At 40.2% G+C, this 23,567-nt stretch overlaps 1 protein-coding gene across 8 annotated transcripts in view; it reads right to left on the reverse strand.

Annotated features, from left to right (window-relative positions):
• Positions 1 to 9,553: 9,553 nt before the first annotated feature.
• Positions 9,554 to 23,567, reverse strand: part of MTDH (metadherin) — a 56,072-nt gene continuing 42,058 nt past the window's right edge. For all 8 annotated transcript variants that reach the window (XM_028109570.2, XM_028109545.2, XM_028109526.2 and 5 more), the window contains 4 exons: positions 18,814 to 18,921; positions 15,806 to 15,946; positions 13,309 to 13,465; positions 9,554 to 12,676 (listed from right to left, as the gene is read on the reverse strand). In XM_028109570.2, coding sequence (XP_027965371.2) covers positions 12,606 to 12,676; positions 13,309 to 13,465; positions 15,806 to 15,946; positions 18,814 to 18,921 — 477 coding nt within the window. In that variant the 3' untranslated portion in view covers positions 9,554 to 12,605. The remainder of the gene's footprint in view (positions 12,677 to 13,308; positions 13,466 to 15,805; positions 15,947 to 18,813; positions 18,922 to 23,567) is intronic.

Below are 23,567 nucleotides of genomic sequence, written 5' to 3' on the forward strand. Positions count from 1 at the left end.
TGGACTTTGGATGATAATCATGTGTCCCTTGTCCTCCCCCAGCAACATATCACTCTGGTGGGAGATGTTGATAATGGGGGAGTCTGTACATGTGTGGGCACAGGTATATGGGAAATTTCTGTAACTTCGGCTCAATTTTGCTGTGAACCAAAAACAACTCTAAAAAAAATAGTCTCTGTTTAAAAGTCATTTTAAAATCTCATATATATGTACGTATTTTCTCTTAAGACCTTCAACTGATCGGATGAGGCCCACCCACATTATGTGTGTACGCACACACACACGCACCTGCATTTTATTGGTTCCAATTCTTTGGAGAACCCCAATAAGGGCCTTCTCTGCTTCTCTGCCATCACTGACTGTCTGTATCAGTGGTTTCTATGTTCAGACGAGTTTCTCTGGAACACCTCTTTATTTGGCTGGGATGGTGGTGAAGAATACCTCCTCCTTCCACCTTACAGAGAGGGGAGGGAAAGCCACAGTGAGCTCTAAGCCAACCACATTCTACTCTTGTGACTCTCTTCCCATCTCCCCTCCACAGGTGAGAATTTTGGGTGAGAATCGGGGATTGACAAGATGGGAGAGCGTGGACCAGAATGGTGCCTGGGGATGGCCGTTCTTTTTAGAATGTGGGGTTCCTTAGTGCTCCTCAGTCCTCAGCTGTAGACCTCAGTGGTCAGTTCCAGGACAATGGGAAAACTTCAACTCAGCATCAGTGAGAGTAAGTTTTCAGGATGCTACCAGGCATTCCTTGAAAAAGAAGAGTTCCAAGTCCCCAATATATATTTGGGGTAGCTAAGTGAAATAGAGTTAAACACTTTCACACCAGGTTTCTCTGAAACTTTAACACAATGATGTGGATGGCAAGCTCCTTCGAGAGGAAACGACATGCTGGGATTCCTGAACCTTGACTCTGGAACTCAGCTTTGAGACTTAACTAGTAATAACTCCCAGAAGTGTTTCTAGAACTATATTTCTAGAACAGTGGGTTGGGAAATAGGGAGTTAGCGAGGCAGCTGAGATCCTGGCTCTCCCTTGCTCCTTTCCAACTGTGCAGCCTCTCCGGAATTTGGAACTAATTACTTGACTTCCTGAGCTTTTGTGAGCATCTGAGGATAACATACACAAAGCACCTACTAGAGAATCAGTGTTCCATAGTGATAGCTATTATTATGAATAAGATCTGATGTTCATGGATATGGAATCAACTCATAACCCATCCTACCATCAGTAGGTATATTTTACCAATGACTCTTTTGTTGTAAGAACAATTGAATGTGTGATATACTTTTAAGGGGTCTAAATTCTGAATTGTGGTTGTTTTTTTTTTAAGATTTATTTATTTATTTGAGAGAGAGGGAGAGAGCACTCATAAGTTGGGAAAGAGGCAGAGGGAGAGAATATTCAAGCCTACTCCCCACTGAGTGTGGAGCCCAATACCAGCTCAATCTCACAACCCCCAGGATCATGACCTAAGTCAAAACCAAGAGTCCCGTCTGCTCAACCAACTGAGCCATCCAGGTGCCCCGGAATTGTGTGTTTAAAAACATTTCTGCTATCATCACTCTTTATTTTTCTCTGTTTCAAAATTGGCACATGGAGGAAATCTGAGCATTTTTCCTAACTCTAAGGTCTGGACAGTTTTTATGCTGGTCAAGTTAATTTTAAAGAGATCAGTGAAGTCACAGAGAATGGTTAAATATTAGAAAACTTGATTTCCTATTACAAACATGCATTGAGTAAACACAATTTCCTACAACAAACAAACAAGTAAAGCCGACAGGACATGTCCTGAGTTAAGAGGGGTTGGGATATAATTAGATTGTCCCCATCCTCTGCCCAGCCCCCTTCTCAGGGGCAAGAGGGGACTCTGAAGGGGGAGTTTCTTGTCTTCTTGCGGGGAGGTGGAGAAGAAACTGCCTTGTGATGATCATTCAAAACCTCAGCCCAAGTTTCGGTCAGATGTGCTCAAGTCCCTTTATCTTTACTTTTGTGCTCTATGAGACAGTACAGATTGGCTGAAAACTGGTGTTTTTTGTTAGTTTGCAAAAATACCACCACCTCAGGGCGCCTGGGCGGCTCAGCTGGTTAAGCGACTGCCTTCGGCTCAGGTCATGATCCTGGAGTTCCGGGATCGAGTCCCGCATCGGGCTCCCTGCTCAGCGGGGAGTCTGCTTCTCCCTCTGACCCTCTTCCCTCTCATGCTCTCTCTCTACCATTCTCTCTCTCTCAAATAAATAAATAAAATCTTAAAAAAAAAATACCACCACCTCATATTTTATGTGATTTATGTGATGAAATACTTTGGAGTCCATACATCTATTATTACTGTATTACACAGCATTGAAGTTAAAAGCTATATAACATTTAATCATTAAAGTTCTCAGAAAGGGAGCTTCTTGTACATAAAATATTTAAATTTATGATGATAATATACAGAGTACCATACATTTTCCAGGAAAGACGTTTACCCCCAACTGACTACTGTTTATATTGTTGATGTCTTCGGGGCATGTGATTTGTAACATCCTCCAGCCTCTTATCCTCCCTGTATAAGAAAAGACAATGGCTGGGGCAGTACTTTGTGTTCAGAGTTCAAAGATTCTCAGTCTCTCAAGGATGCTGCTGTCAGAATCTCATGTTCCCGATTTTCATCGAGGCTGTGTTAAAAATGTATTTATTTATTATTGTGGTTAGAACACAACATGAAATCTACCCTCTTAACAGAATTTTAAAAATATTTTAAAGTAAGCTCTACGCCCTACATGAGGCTCGAACTCATGATCCCAAGATCAAGAGCCGCACGCTCCACCGACTGAACCAGCCAGGCACCCCCACCCTCTGAACAAATTTCTAAGTACACAGTACCGTATTGTGGATTAGAAGCACAACGTTGTACAGCAGGTCTCTAGAACTTCCTCGTCTTGCATAACTAAAACTTTGTACTCATTGAACAGCAATTTCTCACTTCCCCAGCCCCTGGCAACCCCCCGTCCTGCTCTCTGTTTCTAGGAGTTTGACCCTTTTACATATCTTATGTAAGTGGAATCATGCAGTATTTGTCCTTCTGGGGTGGGCAGCATTACATTCAACAGTACTTATCATTTCACCCTGAAAAATATCTTTGTTATTTTGCTAATATATCTCCAGTAACCACTATCAGCCCAGAACGCACTGGCCTCACCACATTTTTTATCACCTCCCCGTAGGGTGCATAAGGAGATGAATATTCAGAATGTAACATTCACTTCAGTTATTCAGACGTGATGGAGCTTTAGGTGATAACAAACCAAACCAACCGTCCCGAGGGGAGTTTATGGTCTGTTATGCAGCAGCAAAATCTAATGTGGAGACCAGAGCTCACCTTGGTCTAAAGCCTTACCTTCGTCTAATTTAATAATTAATAAATCACCTGATTTTCAACAGACTTGAACTTACTTTCGAATTGGCCTTTGTTTTGAAAACTTTGCTTTTTGGAAATGCAAAATGGTACATCCACTTTGGATAAAGAGTTTAGCAGTTGCTTAATAAAGAGGGAACAAGCAATTACCATACAATGTAGCTAGCAATTTCCCTCCTGAGCCTTTAGCATAGAGGAGTGGAAACTTGTGTCCATACAAAAATATGGACACAAATGTTTATTGCAGCTTATTCATAATAGCCAGAATCTAGAAACAATCTAACTGACCCTCAATGGACGAATGGTTAAACAAGCTTGGTATGTATATACCATGGAATGCTAACCAGCAACAACAGTGGTAAGAAAAGGAATGGGCTATTTTTGATACAATAATTTGGATTGATCTCAAGGGAATTATGCTGGGTGGAAAAGGCCACTCCCCAAAGGTACAGACCACGTGATTCCATTTACATAACATTTTTAAAATGACATTATAGAGAACAGAGCACATGTTGCCATGGGTGAGGGTCAGGGGTGGGGCTGGGAAAGCAGGTGTGGTTATAAAAGGACAGTGGGGGGGGCGGGGTGAGGGGCTGTTGTGTACCTTGACTGGTGCTGACTACACGAATCTACATGTGATAAAATTGCACAGTAATAAATACCCACAGAGAAGGGCGCCTAACACTGAGGGAATCTGAACAAGATGGTGGATTATATCGATAACCGTTTCCTGCTTACAATATTGTCACTATCATTTTGCAAGATTCTATCTTGGAGGGAAACTGGGTAAAGGGTTCTGTATTATTTCTTAGGACTGCATATGAATCTACATTTATCTCAAAATAAAAAAGTTTAATTGAAAAACAAGGCTTTGCTTGTAGTTGAAGATATTGCAGGGAAAGCAATCCTTTAAATCTGATAGACCGTTACAGAGCAAAGAAAAGTTTTCCTCCGTTTCTCCTGAGGAATATCATACATGGCAAAATAGAACTGTAGGCCTCAGGAAAGTTACAAATCACTTCTGTTACCAAGAAAGCAATTTGGTATCAGTCTCCTCTAGAAGTCAATGAAGGAGAAGAACAGCATGAGATGAGAGTAACCTCAATTCTCAATGAATTCCAAAGATGAACTTTTTAATCACTGTTCTTATTTTTTAAGCTCAGAATTAGAGTCTGTACTTATGCAGTTCCAGACTGCAAATTGCACATCAGCCAATCTTCCATCCCTGCTCTGTGGAAGGCACTGCGGGGGTGAGGGGGGCAGAAAGATGAGACAAGAAGGTCTCCAGGAATTTACAGTGATATGAAGGGTAATGAGTACACCTCTGAAGAGATACAGATAGAGGCCAGGGCTGTGTGTGTGTGTGTGTGTGTGTGTGTGAGAGAGAGAGACAGAGAGAGAGAGAGAGAGAGAGAGAGTTAGAGATGAGGACTAAGGAGACAAGGGAAGGATTAGAGGAGATGGTATTTATTTATTTATTTATGAATGATTTTATTTATTTATTTGACAGAGAGAGACACAGCGAGAGAGGGGCAAGGGGAGTGGGAGAGGGAGAAGCAGGCTTCCCGCGGACCAGGGGCTCGATCCCAGGACCCTGGGATCACGACCTGAGCCACCCAGGCAACCCTCCCCGAGCACCTCTTGATGGGGACCTGGGCTGTTTTCCAGTCTCTGACTAATACAAGCAAATGCTTAATGTATAAGAAACTTCGTATTTTTGGCATTGTCCTCTTGAACTCGGTGCTTCCGGTGGTGGCCTCCTCGGGGCCAGCCTAGAACCCACTTCTCTAGCCCTTTCTCATTTGGAAAATAGCCGACAGGGGATGGGGTGAGGGTCGAGGATGCCCTGTGTTCAAATCGCCACCTTGTGGTGGTTTCAGATTCCTTCTGAAGGTTTTGTTTTTTGTTTTTAAGATTTTATATATTTGAGAGAGCACATGCGCACGCACAAAGAGAGAGAGAGAGCACGTGCGCATGGATGAGCACAAGCAGGAGGAGGGGCAAAGAGAGAGGGAGAAGCAGACTCCCCGCTGAGGAGGGAGCCCGAATTGGGGCTAATCCCAGGACCCTGAGATCATGACCTGAGCCGAAGGTGGACACTTAACCGGCTGAGCCCCCCAGGCACCCCTCCTCCTGAAGGTTTTTAAACCTACCTCGAGGTGGGCAGTGGCAGACAGCCGGCGCTGGAGGACTGGAGGCCAGTCCTGACCACTTCCCAGCAAAATTGCTTGGAATCAAAAAAAAGCACTGAGTGAATATATGGAATTGTTGAATCACTATATTGTACACCTGAAACTAACATAACACTGTATGTTAACTACAATGGAATTAAAAAACCTTCACACATTTTACAATAATTAACTCAAAGTGGATTATAGATTTAAATGTAAAAGATAAAACTAAAATTTTTAGAAGAAAACAAGAGAAAGTCTTTGGCACCTAGAGTGAGGAGAAGAGTTCTTAAACATGACCCCAGAAACATGGCCCATGAATTAAAAAGTCAATACATTGGACTACAGCAAAATTTAAAACTCTGGCTCTGCAAAAGGCCCTGTTAAGAAAATGAAATGACCAGCTATAGATTGCGAAAAATTATTTGCAAACCACATATCTGGCAAAGGATTTTTTTTCATGGAAAATAATGAAGGACTCTCAAAATCCAGTAGTCAAAACACACCACCCAACCAGGAAATGAGCAAAACATCAACAGACATTTCACCAAAGGTGATGTACGGATGGCAAATGAGCATGAGAAAAGATGTTGAATATTATTAGCCATCAGGGAAATGCAGATTAAAACCATGATGAGGTATTACTACACCCCTATTGCAACATACTGTACAAAAATGACACTATCAAATGGTGGTGCTGGATGGCCTGGGTGGCTTAGTCAGTTAAGCATCTGCCTTCGGCTCAGGTCAGGATCCCGCTGTCGTGGGATGGAACCGCACTTCGGGCTCCTTGCTCAGCGGGGAGTCTGCTTCTCCCTCTGCCTGCTGCTCCCCCTGCTTGTGCTCTCTCTCTGACAAATCAAATATAAAAAAAAAAAATGGTGGTGCTGATGTGCAGGAACCGGATCTTTCGTATATTACTGTGGGAATGTAAAATGGTAAGCCACTCTGGAAAAGGATCTGGCAGTTTTTTATCAAACTAAACCTGGGCTTACTGGTGGCTCTCCTGGCCCTCCATGCTTCTCTTGTGCTAGCATTTGTCCCCTTGTCCACCAACACCGGCTTGCTTGTCTGTCCTCTAGGCCGGTAAGACGAGCAATTGATCTGTCATGACGCCTTGGTGACTGCCGAATCCCTGCCCTAGCGCAGGGCCTTGAGCCGTGGAGATGCTTAGTGCTGCGGAAGGAAAGCGCAGCTTCTTGACTGTTGACTTGGGAATATAACACGTGACGTGCGTCGGCACTGTTCGGCTCAGCCCACCTTCTCTATAAAATGGGCAACACATCTGACACGGATCCGTTTATTTATGTGGTCACTGAACAAATATTTTTTGGAGCAGCTAAGTCAGCCTTGTTGTAGTTCAAGGAGCCAAAGTGAGCTAACCAGACACGGTGTCTTACTCAGTACTGTGTTTAGAACAAATTCCTACCAGCAGATCTAAGCCTTGCTGGGCCCACCCTCCTTTCTCCGTCAGATGCGTTTAACGCTATGCTTTTCATTTGTTAGGTTATTTTTCCGTCCTTTTTTAAAGACTTTAGTTTCCATTTGGTCTTGTATTTTTCTTGAAAAAATTTTTTAATATTAGACGCTTCTACTTTTTCTCTTCTGACGTTAGTTTTAAAATTTTATTATCTGTTAATACCGCTCCAAGACAGTCTTGGCTAGTAGGTAACCCTGCTCTGCTCTGATTTCAATTGAGATGATTTTAGTATTTCCCTTGTTTTTGTTTTTGTGTTTTAAATCTAAATTGGGAATGGCTATTGGATTTTTTAAAATACTTCTTCAGCAGTGTCATGTGATCATAGGCCTTTTCTGCTTTAAGTTTGTGGTGAAATGAAATGTTACTGGATTTCCTGATTATCAGCCCACACTTGCATCTTTCATGGTGTTCTATTCTGTTGATAAATTATTGGATTTTGTTTGTTAATAACAGGAACGTCCCCGGGCTTTTGGCATTTGGATGTCCCCCTTTCCACTTCCAATACTAAGGCGGGTTTTCTTCCGTCTTGCATTATTGTGAACATTTCAATTTTGATGAGAAATGGGAATAGCTGCAATTTCCCCGGGTAATCCTGTATTTTAGTAAGTTGTTATAGTTTCAAAGAGAAAGAAATCATCCATAATTACACTATCTGAAGTTACTCACAGCTCCTGTTTTGCCATAAACCCTTTTGTGGTGTTCGTCAGAAAATCGTCAGCCCCTCAGCAAACTTCACCAGGAATCCGCACCCTAAATGGGCCACGTGCTGCTCTTCTGACTCCCGGGGGCGCACGTGGGTGGGGGGAGCTCCTGATGGAGCCGCGCTAGCCTCCTTCCTCATAGAAAAGCTGTCGTGCAGACTGCGCTACACAGCTCTGGGGGCACCATTCACATTCAGCCATTGTGCCTCCATGTACTTACTACGATTTCCCAGCAGATGGCAGTGGACCGAGGGGCGCCAGTGAGGCCAGGACTCCCCTCCGAGACTGGCTAGAGGTTACTTGGACCCACTGCTACTCTGGGCATGCAAAAGGGCCCGTGCCAGCTTGGGGTACCCGAGAGCAGCTATCTTCATCCGTACCTTGCCCCCCAACCCCGCCTTGACCCTGTTAGCGGACAACAGCAAAAGTCAGGCTCACCCCCAATTTCCCCTCTGCTGGTAAGGTTCTAGTTCTTAAGCGGAATGGGTTTTCAGAGGTGTTCATTTTATTATGCTTTATACTTTATGTACATGTTACATATATTCATTTTGAATGCTTTGATACAATAAATAAAAAAGGAAAGCACACATATACAAATAAGAATGCCAGTATCATGGGGAAGACCTTGTATCTGCTGAAATTTTTCTTCAATTAGCCTATTCATAAATCTCAGTACTGTTAACTATTAAGTTAGCAAACATGTCACAATGTACTTCCTGTCTTGATGCTAGAGTTAGAAATCCTTCTCCAGTTAAAGCATTTAGAAAGAATAGTAATGTTTTTTTATTTTTTAAAGATTACTTTATATAGCAGGGCAATTTTTCTACTGGAACTCGTAACTGACAGTTGCAGTAGAGGCATGATAGCAGGCTACTTGAGTTTCCTTCAACCTGTCTCTAGAATTTAAAGCAGGAATTGAATGGCAGGAATTTCTTCCAGAAAGCTGTTACATGTAAGTTTGAACATTACTAGCTGCTGCTCTTGAGCAGTATCTGAGAGATTTCAGAATTTCTGCTCTGTTGCAAACGCTAAAACCTGACCTTAGAAAGGATGCCTGGGTGCAGGAAAAACGCAGCGTTAGGTCCAACCCTGTGACAGGGACCGCTAGCTGGGCTCGCTGTCCACCTCCCCACTGCTTCCTCCGTAAGGAATCCTGGAATGTTCATTGGCCCACGACAGCCAGAATAAAGACTATTATTTCCTGTTCTCTTTGTAGCTAGTAGGATCAAGTGATTAAGTTTGAGTTGATGAGCCTATGTGGCGTAACTCGAGAAGTGCTCTTAAAGACAGGGGCGGCATTATCCAGCTGTGTAGCTGTCGGCAGCCTCGACATGGAAGCCGTGTGTTGCGCGTGGGGGGGACCGCGGTCGAGGGAACCGGGAGTCCTGACCCTGCAGTGCTGGAGCAGCGCCGGACCGCCTTCCCAACTTTTCCACGCACGCACAAGAAATAAACTTGTATCTTGTTTAAGTCACTATTTGGGGACACAGCCCAACTAATAAATAGTGTCAAATTTGAGTCTCATTTCCTTAACCTAAAACGTTGATGCAAGTTAGACGCTGCACCTGATGGCGGGTGCATCTACTGCTTAGATGACGGACGGAAGCGGGTTCCCACGGAGAACATCGTGCGTCACAAACGGCTATTTTACGAGGTGCTGAACTCCAAATATCTGACCTCCCACTGGTAAAGCGCATCTGTGGTTTTTGAAAGCATCAAGATCAAAAACTAATTGCCTTTAGACTAGCTTAAGATGCAAAGTGACTGAAGTCCCTTCCCATAAGAGAACTGTAACGAGCAATTTAAACAAAACAAAAATGGTTTGTTTTATTTACAATACTCAATGCATTTTACAAATAACATATTTGCATTCCCTAAGTCTTTTGGAAAGTAATTCCAGTTTGTGCAATGAGTTTACAGAAAAGTCTTAAGACATCTCTTAGACATCTTAAACCTAAATTCTCAATTTTGAAAGATATTTCACACTACATTAACAGAGGACTGTTTTTAATTAAGAAAAATTAAACTCTGTAGTTAAATATTGCCTTTCAATTATCTTTAACCCAAATACAAACTGGATTAGCCTGTGAAATAATACCATTAGATTTGGATAAATTATTTCCACTGCTTCCCCCACCCCCAAAATGCATGCACAAAGTAAACATGGTAAATTACATTAACGACATGTTATTTCAACACTTTTTTTTTTTGGACTCTCTCAACTATTGTTTTGCTCAATCTGGGGTACAGATAGGTAGGATTCCAGTCTGGGGAAATCCTAAACCCCACTCCAGAATAGGGAAGGATTTTCAGTAAGTCTGAGGAGACAGGTCAGGATTAGGGAGATTTCTAAGCAGGTTCTCCGAGGAGGCCTCGTCTGCTAATTAGAACCAGGTTCCCCTTCAGGCCTGATGAAGCCTAAAGGAGTCAGTTATCTCCCTACTGACAGTCTGGGGAGCATCTAATGCGAGTCTCCAAAGGACAATAGGTTCCTCTGTCTCCCCTCTTCCCTGAACCGCTACCTTCATTTTAGTGCCTTCTAAGGTTGATGATGGACAAAAGTTCCTGTGTTCAGATTCCAGAAACTGATTTAATGCCATATCAAGATCTTCTGGAACAGGTAAAGAGCAATGAACAATGACACTTTAATTGTGCAAGAGTTTTCATCTCATGCATGTGAAAAAAAATTTTATCACTCATAGCTGCCATCTCTTAAAACATAAAATCCACGTCCTCGCTCTTGAGCTGGAAAGACAAGAGACATCGCCACATCGGATCCACCCATTTAGCAATGCACTTCTCCATCTCCACACTAGATCTCTCCTTAAAAGACAGTGTCCCTAACATCCACTGTCGGTGGCTGTCTGGGAGATACTGAGCCAGAGAAACAAAGCCCAACATTTGACACAGCCAACAAAATTCTAAGATAAAGAAATGGTGAGGTAGAGTTGAGAGAGTTCAACTGAATTTTCTGAGCATATATCTTTTGGCACATTCTAAAATTATACAGACTCCTTCTCAAACTCTCTGTGACACCTTTACAAAGTGCTGGCAACTTCAGGAATCCTTGATCTATTTAGGAAACATCTATGTAAAGCTCACAGAATAAAGTCATTTGAAGAAATGAATTCCTGGCAGTTGAGCTTATTTACCCCAATATTGAAGCAAATAAACACAATGCTATCCATTTGCTGAATTTATTTAAACAAATCAATTTAGAAATCTCATAGAATGAAACAAGACTTCTGACATGTAAACATACTGCCGTGTTCCTGAAACAGATGGTAACACCTGATAAAAGTTAATAATCGCTTGTTAGGAAAGCTGTCCATTAATAAGGCCAGTCTTCAGCAGTTACTAAAACCATTGTGTTTCTTTAGCTTTCCTAGCGTGACAATGCAATACTATCAAACCACAATCAGATCTAATAAAAGACAAGATTGGATGGACAGATCAGTACCATTGGTTACAGCTGTTAAACAGTTTCATTCTTGGCGCCACGTAAAAACAAGCCAATCACATCAAATAAATCATGGCTTTTTTTCTTTATCACAATTCACTAAGTGATGTTAATTATGGTCCTTGTCAAACACGTTTGGTAAAGGCTATTTACAGTGTACATGGCTGAGCATGCACTATTTATAGTTACAAAGATACCTGCCAGTTTATTACAATAGAATTACACAGTGCCTGAAAATGGTGAAACATCTCACACGTCATTTAAATCAATAGTTTCAAGCAGAAAACGTTCCTTATGACCACAATTGCAATAATTACATGAAAATTCTTATAAAAACACGAATCCCCCTCAAGAAATTGATGCATATTCTACGCACTATAGGTTAAGGCAGTAAAAAAATGTATTCCTGATAACTGGAGGTCTTGACAATGTCAATTAAAGCTGTCCGACTCTAGTTTTTCATTCTCCATCGTATACTCAAAGTTCTGTCTGTGTAACTAATCTGTGAAAGATTTCATTTTTAAAGTTGAAGAAGTATTAGCAATGAAGAGAAGAGCTGACGTTGGAAAAAGAAACTGCTAGGGAAAGGGAGAAATGTTAAGTTGCATTTTGCCTGAAAGTTTTCAAATTCTAAACAAGAGCATTATTTGTGAGTCTGAACCTTAAAAGTATAAAACAAATACATATAGTTTACCTTTCTTAATTTAAAATATACTGAACTTTGAACAATTCAAGTAATGTAAGACTATCAAAAATAACTTCATAAGCCATACAAGCATCAACTGCATGTTCAATGTTTTTAATTAAGAACTTTTTAAAAACTGTAAACTAAACCAGGAGTTTAGTTAACAAATGGTAAGTGACCTTTTATTTGCACTTGTGATTCCTTTAATACAAATTGCTACCAACATATATGTAAAGATATGGCAGATTATGCATTTGATCAAAGCACTTTGATTTAAGCATAAAACAGATTCAAATGGTTTAAGTTCCGTGCATAAAGATCGCAGATGCTGCCTACGCATCCGCAGGCAGCTCTCTCTCTAATCAGAATCCTTTATTCCTCAGCTGCAGATGAGACAGGGCACAAGCTGTTGTAAACAGGGCACTGCTGTAAAACCAGGATAATATTCTTAAATTAAGATCATTCTCGTTCAATTGAAAAGACTTTCCCCAAGTGTCTTCCAGCACTGGAGTATATTCTGCTGACCTCTGAATTTCATAAATTAACTTTCCTTTGATTCCATTTTTACGGTGGTTGTGTTCACAGTTTTGTTCTAAAAATTGGTTTGAATTTATATAAAACTCTGTACATGTTCACAAATTATTGCATAAACAGCATAATCTTCCAGACAGTGTTTGAAAACACATGTCCAATTCAGGAAAAATATATTCACGTTTCCCGTCTGGCTTTTTTCTTCTTTTTTATTTGTTTGGGAGATTCCCAGCTAGTTTCAGACTTGGCTAAAGGGAAAAAAAAGAAAGAAAAAACAGGAGTAAATACTGTTATGTCTCAAAAATGTAAAGGTAGCATCAACGGAAACATGCGTTGAAATAGCTCCGCCGGTAATGCTTCAACCTTTGTGTTTACATCCCCAGCCCCAGTGACACGTTCTGTAGGTGAGTCCACGGCTGCCGGCCCCTTTTCCTCTGAATCCCAGTGTATTGTTTTTTTGTGACATGGGAGGTATTTCACCGGTTTTGATCTAGAAAACCCACCATTTAATACGGCTCAATCTGAGTGATGAAAGTGAAAATGGGCAAAAATGGACACTGAACAGAGCTGAAGGGAGCAACGGAGGGAAAAAAGGCACAGAACGATTCCCAGCCCCAAGAACATGCGCACAGGAAAAGGGAGGGACCAGACAGACAAGGGCATGTATCAAATCCTCCACCGTCCATGTCCCTGGCCACCCCCTCTTGCTTGGAGTGATTTCAGTCCCTGGGCCCTCACAGCTGAGGTCCACAGGGTTCCAAGAAATCCAGCCTTTGCCAAGGAAGGAAGGATTATCTATCAATCCATCAGCCTTCGAAGGTATTAACGCTTATCAACAGTACAAGAACACACAAAAGAACCAAAACGGAGGATTACTCACTCTGTGAAGGAGGCACACTATTTTGCTTAGTATTTGACTTGGATTTATCTGTCTCTTGTAGCATCGGTGGCACTTGGGACGAACTCTTGTCAGAATCACTTTTTGATAAAAGAACAGATGGCTCGGGAGAAATAGCAGGTGGAAGAGTCTTGATAGGCTATTTTGGGATAAAATTATCTTAAGTTCTTTTGTAAAAACTTTCAAATAAAATTAAATATCATAGTAACACCAAGAGGCTGTTCAGGAACAAGTGAATACTAACACCGTTTCCAAACAATTTACCAGCGGAAGCACTACAACTCGTGCCTGCCCTCTAGCGGCATAACCAAATAAATCCTTACCCACAATAACAAATGGACGAAAGTATAAAATTAGAAGATGTTTACGGAATCTCAAATAGGGGTGAATAATTCCATCTCCATGAACCTTTACATTTTTCTTTTTCATTACAAATATAATGATTTTATATGTTTTAGTAACTCAATGTCCACTTCTTACCAACTCTTTAATTCCTCAAAACTTTTTCATGTGAAAGACAGAAAAAGGCTAATTTCTGAAATGCCAATAGGGGATGCTCCCTTCTCTGCTTCTTGAGAGGTAAGGTTAACTCAACTCAAACAGGGCAGCAATCACTTCCGTTTCCTACCCACAGAAAACGGCGGCCTCAGACAAAAGCGAACTATGGCTACTAGTCCTATCCATTAAAGGAAGCAGTAAAACTCAGGTCCAAATTTCCAGAGTTCTATCCAGTCTTTTAGTGAAATCATAATGCTGAGGGCCTAGGCTCCTACGCCTTGCTTCTCCCCACCAACCTGGAAGCAGAAAGGCCTCTGTGAGACCTGTTAATGCATGGTCAGGAGAGGTAAGGATGGAAACCCCAGTATTTGGAGTGCCTTGAGGCTGTAACAGAGATCATCAATTCATCCTTAGCCTTATCATCATGATTGAATATAGAAACAAGGCTAAGTGATGTTTCTCTTGCCCCTTGTTCCGCTAGGCTTTGTGGGTGTAAGAAAGCTCAATGGAAAAGGAAACAAGAAGAGGAAGCTGTGTGCACGCGGGTAATTACTAGGATTCCTTCCTTCTGTTTCAGGTATCTGAAAGAAGCTGCATTTGTCCTGCTTGGCTCAGCTTTCTTATTAGTGTTCTCCATATTTATTTCTTACCCAAAAGTTTTAGTATTTATTTCCAGTATTCTTTCTCCCCTCTATTCTCTCCACTTAATCTATGATAAATCACAGAAGGACTCAAATAGTCTTTACAAAATGGCTTCTGAAAATGACTTACTAGTAAGTAAAACATCAAAATGTCAAATGACCCTTTGTTGCCCTACTATTAAACCTATGCATGTACTGAGATCACATCCTTACATCTCAAAAGGGAATTCTTCTCTTAGGGAATTAAAAGCAGCAAATCCAAATAGGAACTATGGTTAAGATTTTATTTTGGCACAAGACTGTTACCAATTACTTCTTTTGGCGGTAACTCAGGTTCTTCTTTTTTAAAGATTTTATTTATTTGACAGAGAGAGAGACAGCGAGAGAGGGAACACAAGCAGGGGGAGTGGGAGAGGGAGAAACAGGCTTCCCGCAGAGCAGGGAGCCCGATACGGGGCTCGATCCCAAAACCCTGGGATCATGACCTGAGCTGATGGCAGACACTTAACGACCGAGCCACCCAGGCGCCCCTAAAGATTTTAAGTAATCTCTACATCCACTGTGGGGCTGGAACTCACAACCCCGAGATCAAGAATCATATCCTTTACCAACTGAGGCAGCCAGGCGCCCCTGTAACTCAGGTTTGTGTCTGAAGCTGTTTCATTAAATATGTACACTTCAAAAAGGCAGATTTTTTTTGATCTGCTTTGCTCTCTGATATATCCTCAAATAGTGTGTGGCAGTGTAGTGGGTTCTCAATAAATTTTTTTGAATGAGCATATAAATGAACCATGCAACTCTAGTAGGATTTCATAGATTTCTATACAATTTACCTTTTTAGAAATTACATTTTAAAAAACTATGCATCACTGGCCTAGACCTCTTGTAAAATGATCCTTTCTGACACATCAAAATTTTCTATCAATGGCACATATTTCAAGAACCTGTCACCAATTTTAAACAAATGTTAAATTTTGAGAGGTTGGACCACAGTCATTATATATTATGGCATGCTTTTAGGAAAATGCAACCAGTTACATTTTCTCTAAGCCATCTATCCCCTGTATGTTTAAATATTTAATAGGAGAAAACATAGTCTATTGGTTCTGGTTTCACCACTGTCAGGCAGCTTGGGACTAGTTATTTAAGTTCTCCAACCTCATTTATATAATAGATCTTACCTTTCTCATGGGGTTGTTATGAGGGTTAAATTAGTGTATTTAAAATACTCAGCACTTTAGTGATTAGCAATGCTTAGCACTTAGTACTTCGATAAAATATGAGTTATGACACAACTCTCAAGTCATCAAAATTTTATTCCTTAAATATCAAAAAATTACCTGGCTATTTTTGATGAGTGCTTCAGCTGGATCACTAGTGCTTATGGTCTTCAAAGAAAAAGCTTTTTCCTGTTTTGGACGGACTTTTGAGGTATTCACTGGAAGCTCTTCCCTAATCTCTTTTTCTAATTCTTCTGTGTCCTACAGAGAGAAGTAGTCTATTAAATGATATAAATCACTCTTTTTTACTAATTAAAAATCTATCTGGTTTGTAGTGTTAATGTCCAAAAGATATTCCAAGAAAATAATTTCACTTCAGTAACTGTCCAAACAGCTTAACAGAGCATATAAAAACAATCATTCAAAGATTTAAAATATACAGGTACATCTGGAACAACAGTGATCATCCCTGCTCTCGCCAGGGACTTAAATCAATTGGGAATTAAAAACCAATACACTCCCATCCCCAAATGCAAACCATTCTAATTTACTAAACCAACTAAAACGAAATAAACTAGAATTTTGTCTTTTAAACAAAATACACAGTGAATTAGGTGATACTCGAACTAAGACTTTGGAAGTAACATTTCAGTTAATGACTTCTTCAAGGAACAAAATATTTGTACATAAATACATTCTGTAGATAAATGAGGCTGACACAGTAGAAAGTACTTTTCAGTTCTGGTCTGCTGCAGCCTCGCTGTGTAGTGTCAAAGACAAATAATTTCATTTCCCTGAACCTTAGTTTCCTCCCTCAACTATAAAATAAAATGTGCCTAGATAATTTCTAAGGTCTTATCCAAGCTTTAACATTTCCATTCTTAGGCCATCAGACTTTATTTTTTAAAAAAGATTTTATTTATTTAACAGAGAGAGAGAGAGACAAAGAGCACACACACAAGCAGGGGGAGCAGTAGAGGGAGAGGGAGAAGCAGGCTCCCCGCTGAACAGGGAGCCCGATGAGGGGCTCGATCCCAGGACCCTGGGATCATGACCTGAGCCAAATGCAGATGCTTAACTGACTGAGCCACCCAGGTGTCCAAAGGCCTTCAGACTTAAAAAAGTTTCAACAAAGCAATTCTAAAGCACATTACATGCTTAGGTATGTGAAATAAATATGAAGTAGAATACATTAAACAGGACCATCGTTGCTAATTGTATTGTTCTTTAGCCAACACATACATATAAACCACTGGCTAGGATGATCTTGGAAGTTTTCTGCCAATACCGATATTTTATAAAACTTGTTCAGGATGGTAGTGGGTTTAGACAGTAATAGAAATTTTGTTGTGAATTTAAGTTGAAGAGTAGCTCTGGAAGTATATATGTAGGATTTGCCATCTGCACAAAATTAACGTGATGACATCAGTGAGTTTTACCCTAAGCTGTATCCTAACAGTAAGACGCCCGCCAACCACGTACCCACAACTAAAAAGAACAAATTCCCAAATGTATTACGGACAGGATACTATGTTCTATGAACCTGACACAGAATTTCACGGTTGTCTCATTTAATTCTCAAAGCAACCTATGCAGTTAAGTCACTTGTACAAAGAAAAACAAACAAAAACAACTAGTAAATGGCAAAACTGAAATTTGAATACAGATCTGACTCCAAAGCCTGTATACTTACTCACTGTTATTTATTTAAAAGATTTACTGATTTAAGAGAGAGACAGAGGGAGGGAGGGAGGGGCAGAGGGTGAGAGAGTCCCACGAAGACTCGGCGGTGAGCGCAAAGCCCGATGAGGAGCTCAATCTCACGACCTGAGATCACAACAGGAGCCAAACCGAGTCAGATGCTTAACCAACCGCGCCACCCAGCTGCCCCATACTCGCTGTTATTTTTAAAAACCTATCAAACATTTTTAAAAGGAGTATCAGAATACCAAAAGAACTTCCACAAGTTAATGACCTTTGCCAGTAAGTTGAAATTTACAGATTACATCTGTCCGACAAAATTTCTTTTTAAAAGGAACTCATCTAATCCACAAACCAGAAAAGCAATCTTTAGTAAAGGCTATAAATTTAAGGCACAGAAGTCCAGGAAAAGTTTGGCTAAACAGAGTTCAGACAGTATTACCAACAAAAGACAGCTGTCAATAATGGTTCTCGTCAGACAGCTCAGCTAACAAGAGAAGCACCCTTATTATGTAGTGTATCCACTGAGCTCAGTTACATATATTACTGTGAGAAAAAACTAGCACTGAAAATGGATTAGTGTCATTTATGATGGGCTGTGCCTCCCTCAACAAAAAATGAACGCAACATGTATTTCCTTATATAGCAACTTTTCCCAAAGAGAATAAATAGGAAAATTACTATGTAGGCTATCCTCTAGAAACTCTGGCTATCTCCCACATTTAAAGGAATAAAAACAAGTAGCCACATGTTTGTAGGTAAGGAATAAGATTTTCATAATTTGTAATATAATGGTGATAGTGCTTTCAAAGAGAAACCCATGCATACTTCTGGTAATCTAGTATGTTTGCAATTAAAATACCTTTGTTTTCATCTATATTGTCACTTAAAAATTTTCCCAATAGGAGAGACCAATGAAAAAAGAAGGAAAATGGAGGAGTGACAGAAATAGAAAGTTTCTGTCAGAAGCCAACAAGCAGATGGAAGATACTAAGTGAAGGTATTAAGAGGATACTAAGTGAAACAGACAGCAGACTCAGAGTGACACTCCACTTGTGACCCACATGTTGTTCTGAGCTAAAATTCTAACTTGCTAAATTCCAGTTATTCAAAAGGCATTTGTGTATGTGAGAAATACACAAGGTTACCTCTTTTTCCATTTTACCTTAATATAAATCAAAATGCATCTAATTTAATTTATTACTTTGGGGTTTACACCTTTGGTATGATTTTTTTAGAGCAATACAGTTATTATTACAGTAGGATATAGAAGATCTTTAAAACATTCTGTGACTTTTCAAATGCTCTGCAAGTAAACCTATCTCCTAAAGTGTCTTTTAACTCTACATATTCTTAGTACCTGCCTATTATCTTTTCACATTTGAGCAGTAGGTGCTTAACGAATGACATCTGTTTTGATACTCTACCTGTGCTGGAGAGTTATCTTCACCTTGCTTCTTCTTTTTCTTTTTTTTCTTTTTAGATTTCCCAGTTGGAAGAGCTCCCTCTCCCTTTTCTTTATCATCATCTGAAACCTGATGTTAAAAACAAAAGTATTAAGTGAAACAATTGGTTAAGTTTTCATTATTCAGAAATTATGGAATAATTTCATTCATTAGGCTCAGTCTTTATCTCCTAAATGCTAAGTAAGAATTAGTAATGAGTAATAAAATGGATCTAAAATTACATATTTAAAAAGAACAAAGTACACGGAACTTCATTCCCCTATTATCTATGATAGACCACCTTTTTTATTTTTTTTTACATATTTCTGATTGTTTTTATATGCTCTGTTAAGAGAATGACAAGCTACCGAGTGGGAGAAAATATTTGCAAACCATATATTCAACAAAGGACTCGTGTCTCAGACTATATAAAAAACACTAAAAATTCAACAGTAAACAATCCAATTAGAAAATGTGTAAAAGATATGAACAGACATCTCACAGAGAGAGGACAGACAGATGGCAAAGCAGCACATGGAAGATGTTCCACATCATCAGGTATTAGGGAAATGCAAAATTAAAATCACAGTGAGTTCACTCACACCTACCAATAACGGCTAAAATAAAAAACAGTGACAAGCAAGTTCTGGCAAGGATTCAGAGAAATACGATCACTCATTCTAGCCCCAAGCCAAAAACAATCCTGATGTCCTTCAACAGAATGACTGAACAATCTGAGGCATATCCACACCATGACTACTCAGAAGTAAAAAAGAACCAGCTAATGATGCACACAACAATCTAGATGAGTGTCTAGAGAATTATGCTGAGTGAAAAAAATAACAGTATGAAAGGTTACATGCTATATTATTCTATTCATAGAACATTCTTGAAATGATAAAATTATGGAGATGGAAAGAGATTACTAGTTGCCAGGGGTTACGAGGGGGGTGGTGACAAGTGGAAAGAAAGGGTGGCTATAAAAAAAAGGGCAACATGAGGGGTCCTTGCAGGATGGGAATGGTTTCTGTATCTGACTGCATTAATGTCAATATCCTAGTTGTGATACTGCTCTCAAGTTTTTCAAGACGTTACCACTGGGGGGACTGGGTAAAGAGTACAGGGGATCTCTCTGTATCATTTCTCACAAGTGCCTGCCACTCTACAGAAGGCTTAATTTAAAAAAAATTGAATTTGAGATGGAATGTCATTGAAAATAACATTCTGCAGGACGAAAACAGTGATCTAGAACGTTAAATTAGTATTCATAATATCCCTTCACACATACCATATAGTTGACTTCTCTATGAAAAAGTGCTTTTTGTTTCTTCTGCACAGATGGCAGCCAACATTCCTAGCCTATCCTTATAGGATGAGATGATGGGGTAACTACTATTTCTCCGCTCAGCAGCATAGTCATTAGGATGACTCTGGAGGTCTCATGAACCACCAAACAGTTCACAGAAATTACTAGCAGATGGAAAAACAAAATCCTACACAAACTTAGCTAAGAGATGTTCAGTACAAGTTGGTTGCCAGTTGTGGAGAAACTTCCACACAAGTTTTCACCGTAAGCTCATTGTGATTAAAATACCACGTGAAAAAATGTATCCTATAAGGAATATTCAGGTCACAATGACTCTGGGCAGCCTGCTTCTCAGACAATTATCATCCAACCATAAGAGAACCGTAGTTCCTGACTGATGGCAAAACACTATTTTTGTTCATGGGGAAAAAGGCTGAAATCAACTCCATACCATCTTTTAACTCGCACAAAAGAACTGACGCTTTGACACATTTATTTTAGATTATTAAAAGACATTATTGATAAACTTAAAATTCCATAAACCCTTCCCAATCCCATTTCCACACCACCTCCCCTGGGGGTTTACCCTAGGCTTTATCACTACCATGCTAATGGTCTACCATTACCATTACCACGAACCTCTTTTGTGTCCCTCCAGTCAAGCTTCTTTTTATAAATTCTGGTGTGTTCACACATACAAAATTTATATAAATGGTATCATACTGTATCTTTCCATAAACCTGTCCATCATTCAACGTTTTTGAGATTCTATTCATGTTGATATTAATGTAACTTGTTTCATTGATTTTTAACATCTAATATGTGATTGTACAAACCTGTCACATTTTCTTTCTCCATTCCTCAACTGATGGGCATTTAGATATTGCCCCATTTTTGCTAAGATAAATGAAAGACGATCTCCAAATATACTCAGAAAAAGAACTGCTATGATATGTAGCAGTCTTTACTCCGTTCAGTGATTCTACTCTGTCATTCTGATGATCAGGCACAAGGAAGTTTCAGTTAAAAAACAGATTTTTGGTTGCACATTCACTAAACATTCAACAGATACCAGAATGATTATGGTGTGTGTTAAGGTACCGTACCAGGAAGCTTTTCTTTCCTTAACAGACTTTATTTTTTAGAGCAATTTTAGGTTCACTGCAAAACTGAGCAGAAGGCAGAGATTTTCATGTACTCCCCACCCCACACATGCACAGCCTCTCCCACTATCACTATCCCTCCCCAGAGTGGGGCATTTGTTACAACTGATGAGCCTACACTGACACACGATTATCACTCAAAGCCCTAGAATTTACCTTAGGGTTCACTCTTGGTGTTGTACATTCTACAGCTTTGGGAAAAATGTATAATGACATGCATCCACCATTACAGTGTCTCTACAGAGTAGTTTTACTGCTCTAAAAGCCCTCCATGCTCTGCCTGTTCATCTCTCTCTCCCCCAAACCCCCTCGACCTTCATATTACCTATCAACTGCCCCCCTGTACATTTCTTTACACCCTTAACAATAAATCCCATTACTACCTCTTCCTTCCTGTGGTCTCTAAAGATCAGAGGTACTACCATCCTACTATATTAAAGGCCAACCCACAATCCACTCATGCCTAAGAGGTACTACCATCCTGCTACATTAAAGGCCAACCCACAATCCACTCATGCCTAAGATTCCCCTACGTCTACTGCCAGGAACTTACTCTATTAGTCAAATCTCTCAGTTATGTTTAGCTTTTACTTTACTCTAGATCCTTTCCCTTTGTGACCACAGATATGTTAAAGCAGGGGTTGACAAACTACAAGTCTGGCCCGATGCCAGTTTTTGTAAATAAAGTTCATTTCCCTATAGTCTACGGTTGCTTTTGCACTACTGTATGGGACTTTAATAAAAAGTTTACCGACCCTGTACTAAAATCTCTCCTATCATTAAAACACAAACAACCCCCAACAAAACCCTTCCTGATACTACAGTGTGCTGTCATCCACTACCTCTCCTCCATTTCTATCCAAACTTACTTTAGAAAAACCTTGTAATTGTTACTACTCTTTCCTAACCATTTACTCAACTTACTGCAATATGGTTATTAGTCCAAGATTTCTTTTTTTTTTTTAAAGATTTTATTTTTTGACAGAGAGAGAAAGTGAGAGAGGGAACACAAGCAGGGGGAATGGGAGAGGGAGAAGCAAGCTTCCCGCTGAGCAGGGAGCCCGATGCGGGGCTCGATCCCGGGACCCTGGGACCATGACCTGAGCCGAAGGCAGACGCTTAACAACTGAGCCACCCAGGCTCCCCTAGTCCAAGATTTCTAACGAAACTGCTCTTAATTACCAGAGAGCAAATGTCTCAGCCTCTGTGACCCAGAACTCTCTTCCCTCAGTCTCTTTCATGGGCTTTTTTCTCCTTAAAAGTTGGGAGTTTCCCAGATTCCTATGTTCATTCCACTGCTCTTTTCAAGTCTACAGACTTTTCCTAGATATTTCACCTACGCTCAAAGTGTTTAACAACCATATACTAATAACGTCTAAACACATCTTTTCCCTAAGCTTTAACGTGGCACAAAACCAACTTCTCTTTGGCATTTGAACAAAACGCTCTGCATTTAACATATCCCAAATGGAACCAACCACCCTTCCCCCAATTAACTAGCCTTTGCTCCTATATTTTCTCTGTTGGGAGGACTACTTCCACCTTCCCAGTTACCCAAGCTAAAATCCTGGAAGTCATTTTGATGACTCCTCCTCCATTCAATTCTTTTTTCTTTTTTTTTAAATTTTATTTTATTACGTTAATCACCATACATCACATCATTAGTTTTTGATGTAGTGTTCCATGATTCACTGTTTGCATATAACACCATTCAATTCTTTTTTTTTTTTAAAGATTTTATTTATTTATTTGAGAGAGAGAGAATGAGATAGAGAGCACGAGAGGGAAGAGGGTCAGAGGGAGAAGCAGACTCCCCGCCGAGCAGGGAGCCCGATGTGGGACTCGATCCCGGGACTCCAGGATCATGACCCGAGCTGAAGGCAGTCACCCAACCAACTGAGCCACCCAGGCGCCCAACACGATTCAATTCTAATCATGTTCTGTGGATTTTATTTCAATGTATTTTTCAAGTCTGTTCTGTATTCCGTGTACCATTCTTACCACTACTGTCCTGGACTACTAAGCAACCTCTAAACTGGTCTTCCTGCCTTTTCCCAGATATGCCTCCACCTTTTTCCACATGGGCTACCAGTGTAACCCACAGAGAAAAAAAACACTTTAGCTTAAAATCCTTCCATTACTTACAGGATAAAATCCATGGTTTTAAATATGACATTCAAGAACTTCTAGGATCTGGTCCCTGCCTCCCTCTCTAGTTTAATTTCTGACGACTCTTTGTTTCGCATTCTGCTTTTACCTTCAGGATG

This window comes from Eumetopias jubatus, unplaced genomic scaffold, assembly GCF_037043125.1.
Source record: "Eumetopias jubatus isolate StellerSeaLion01/CBP00866 unplaced genomic scaffold, mEumJub1_p1.0 scaffold_4, whole genome shotgun sequence".
Taxonomy (NCBI): Eukaryota; Metazoa; Chordata; class Mammalia; order Carnivora; family Otariidae; genus Eumetopias; species Eumetopias jubatus.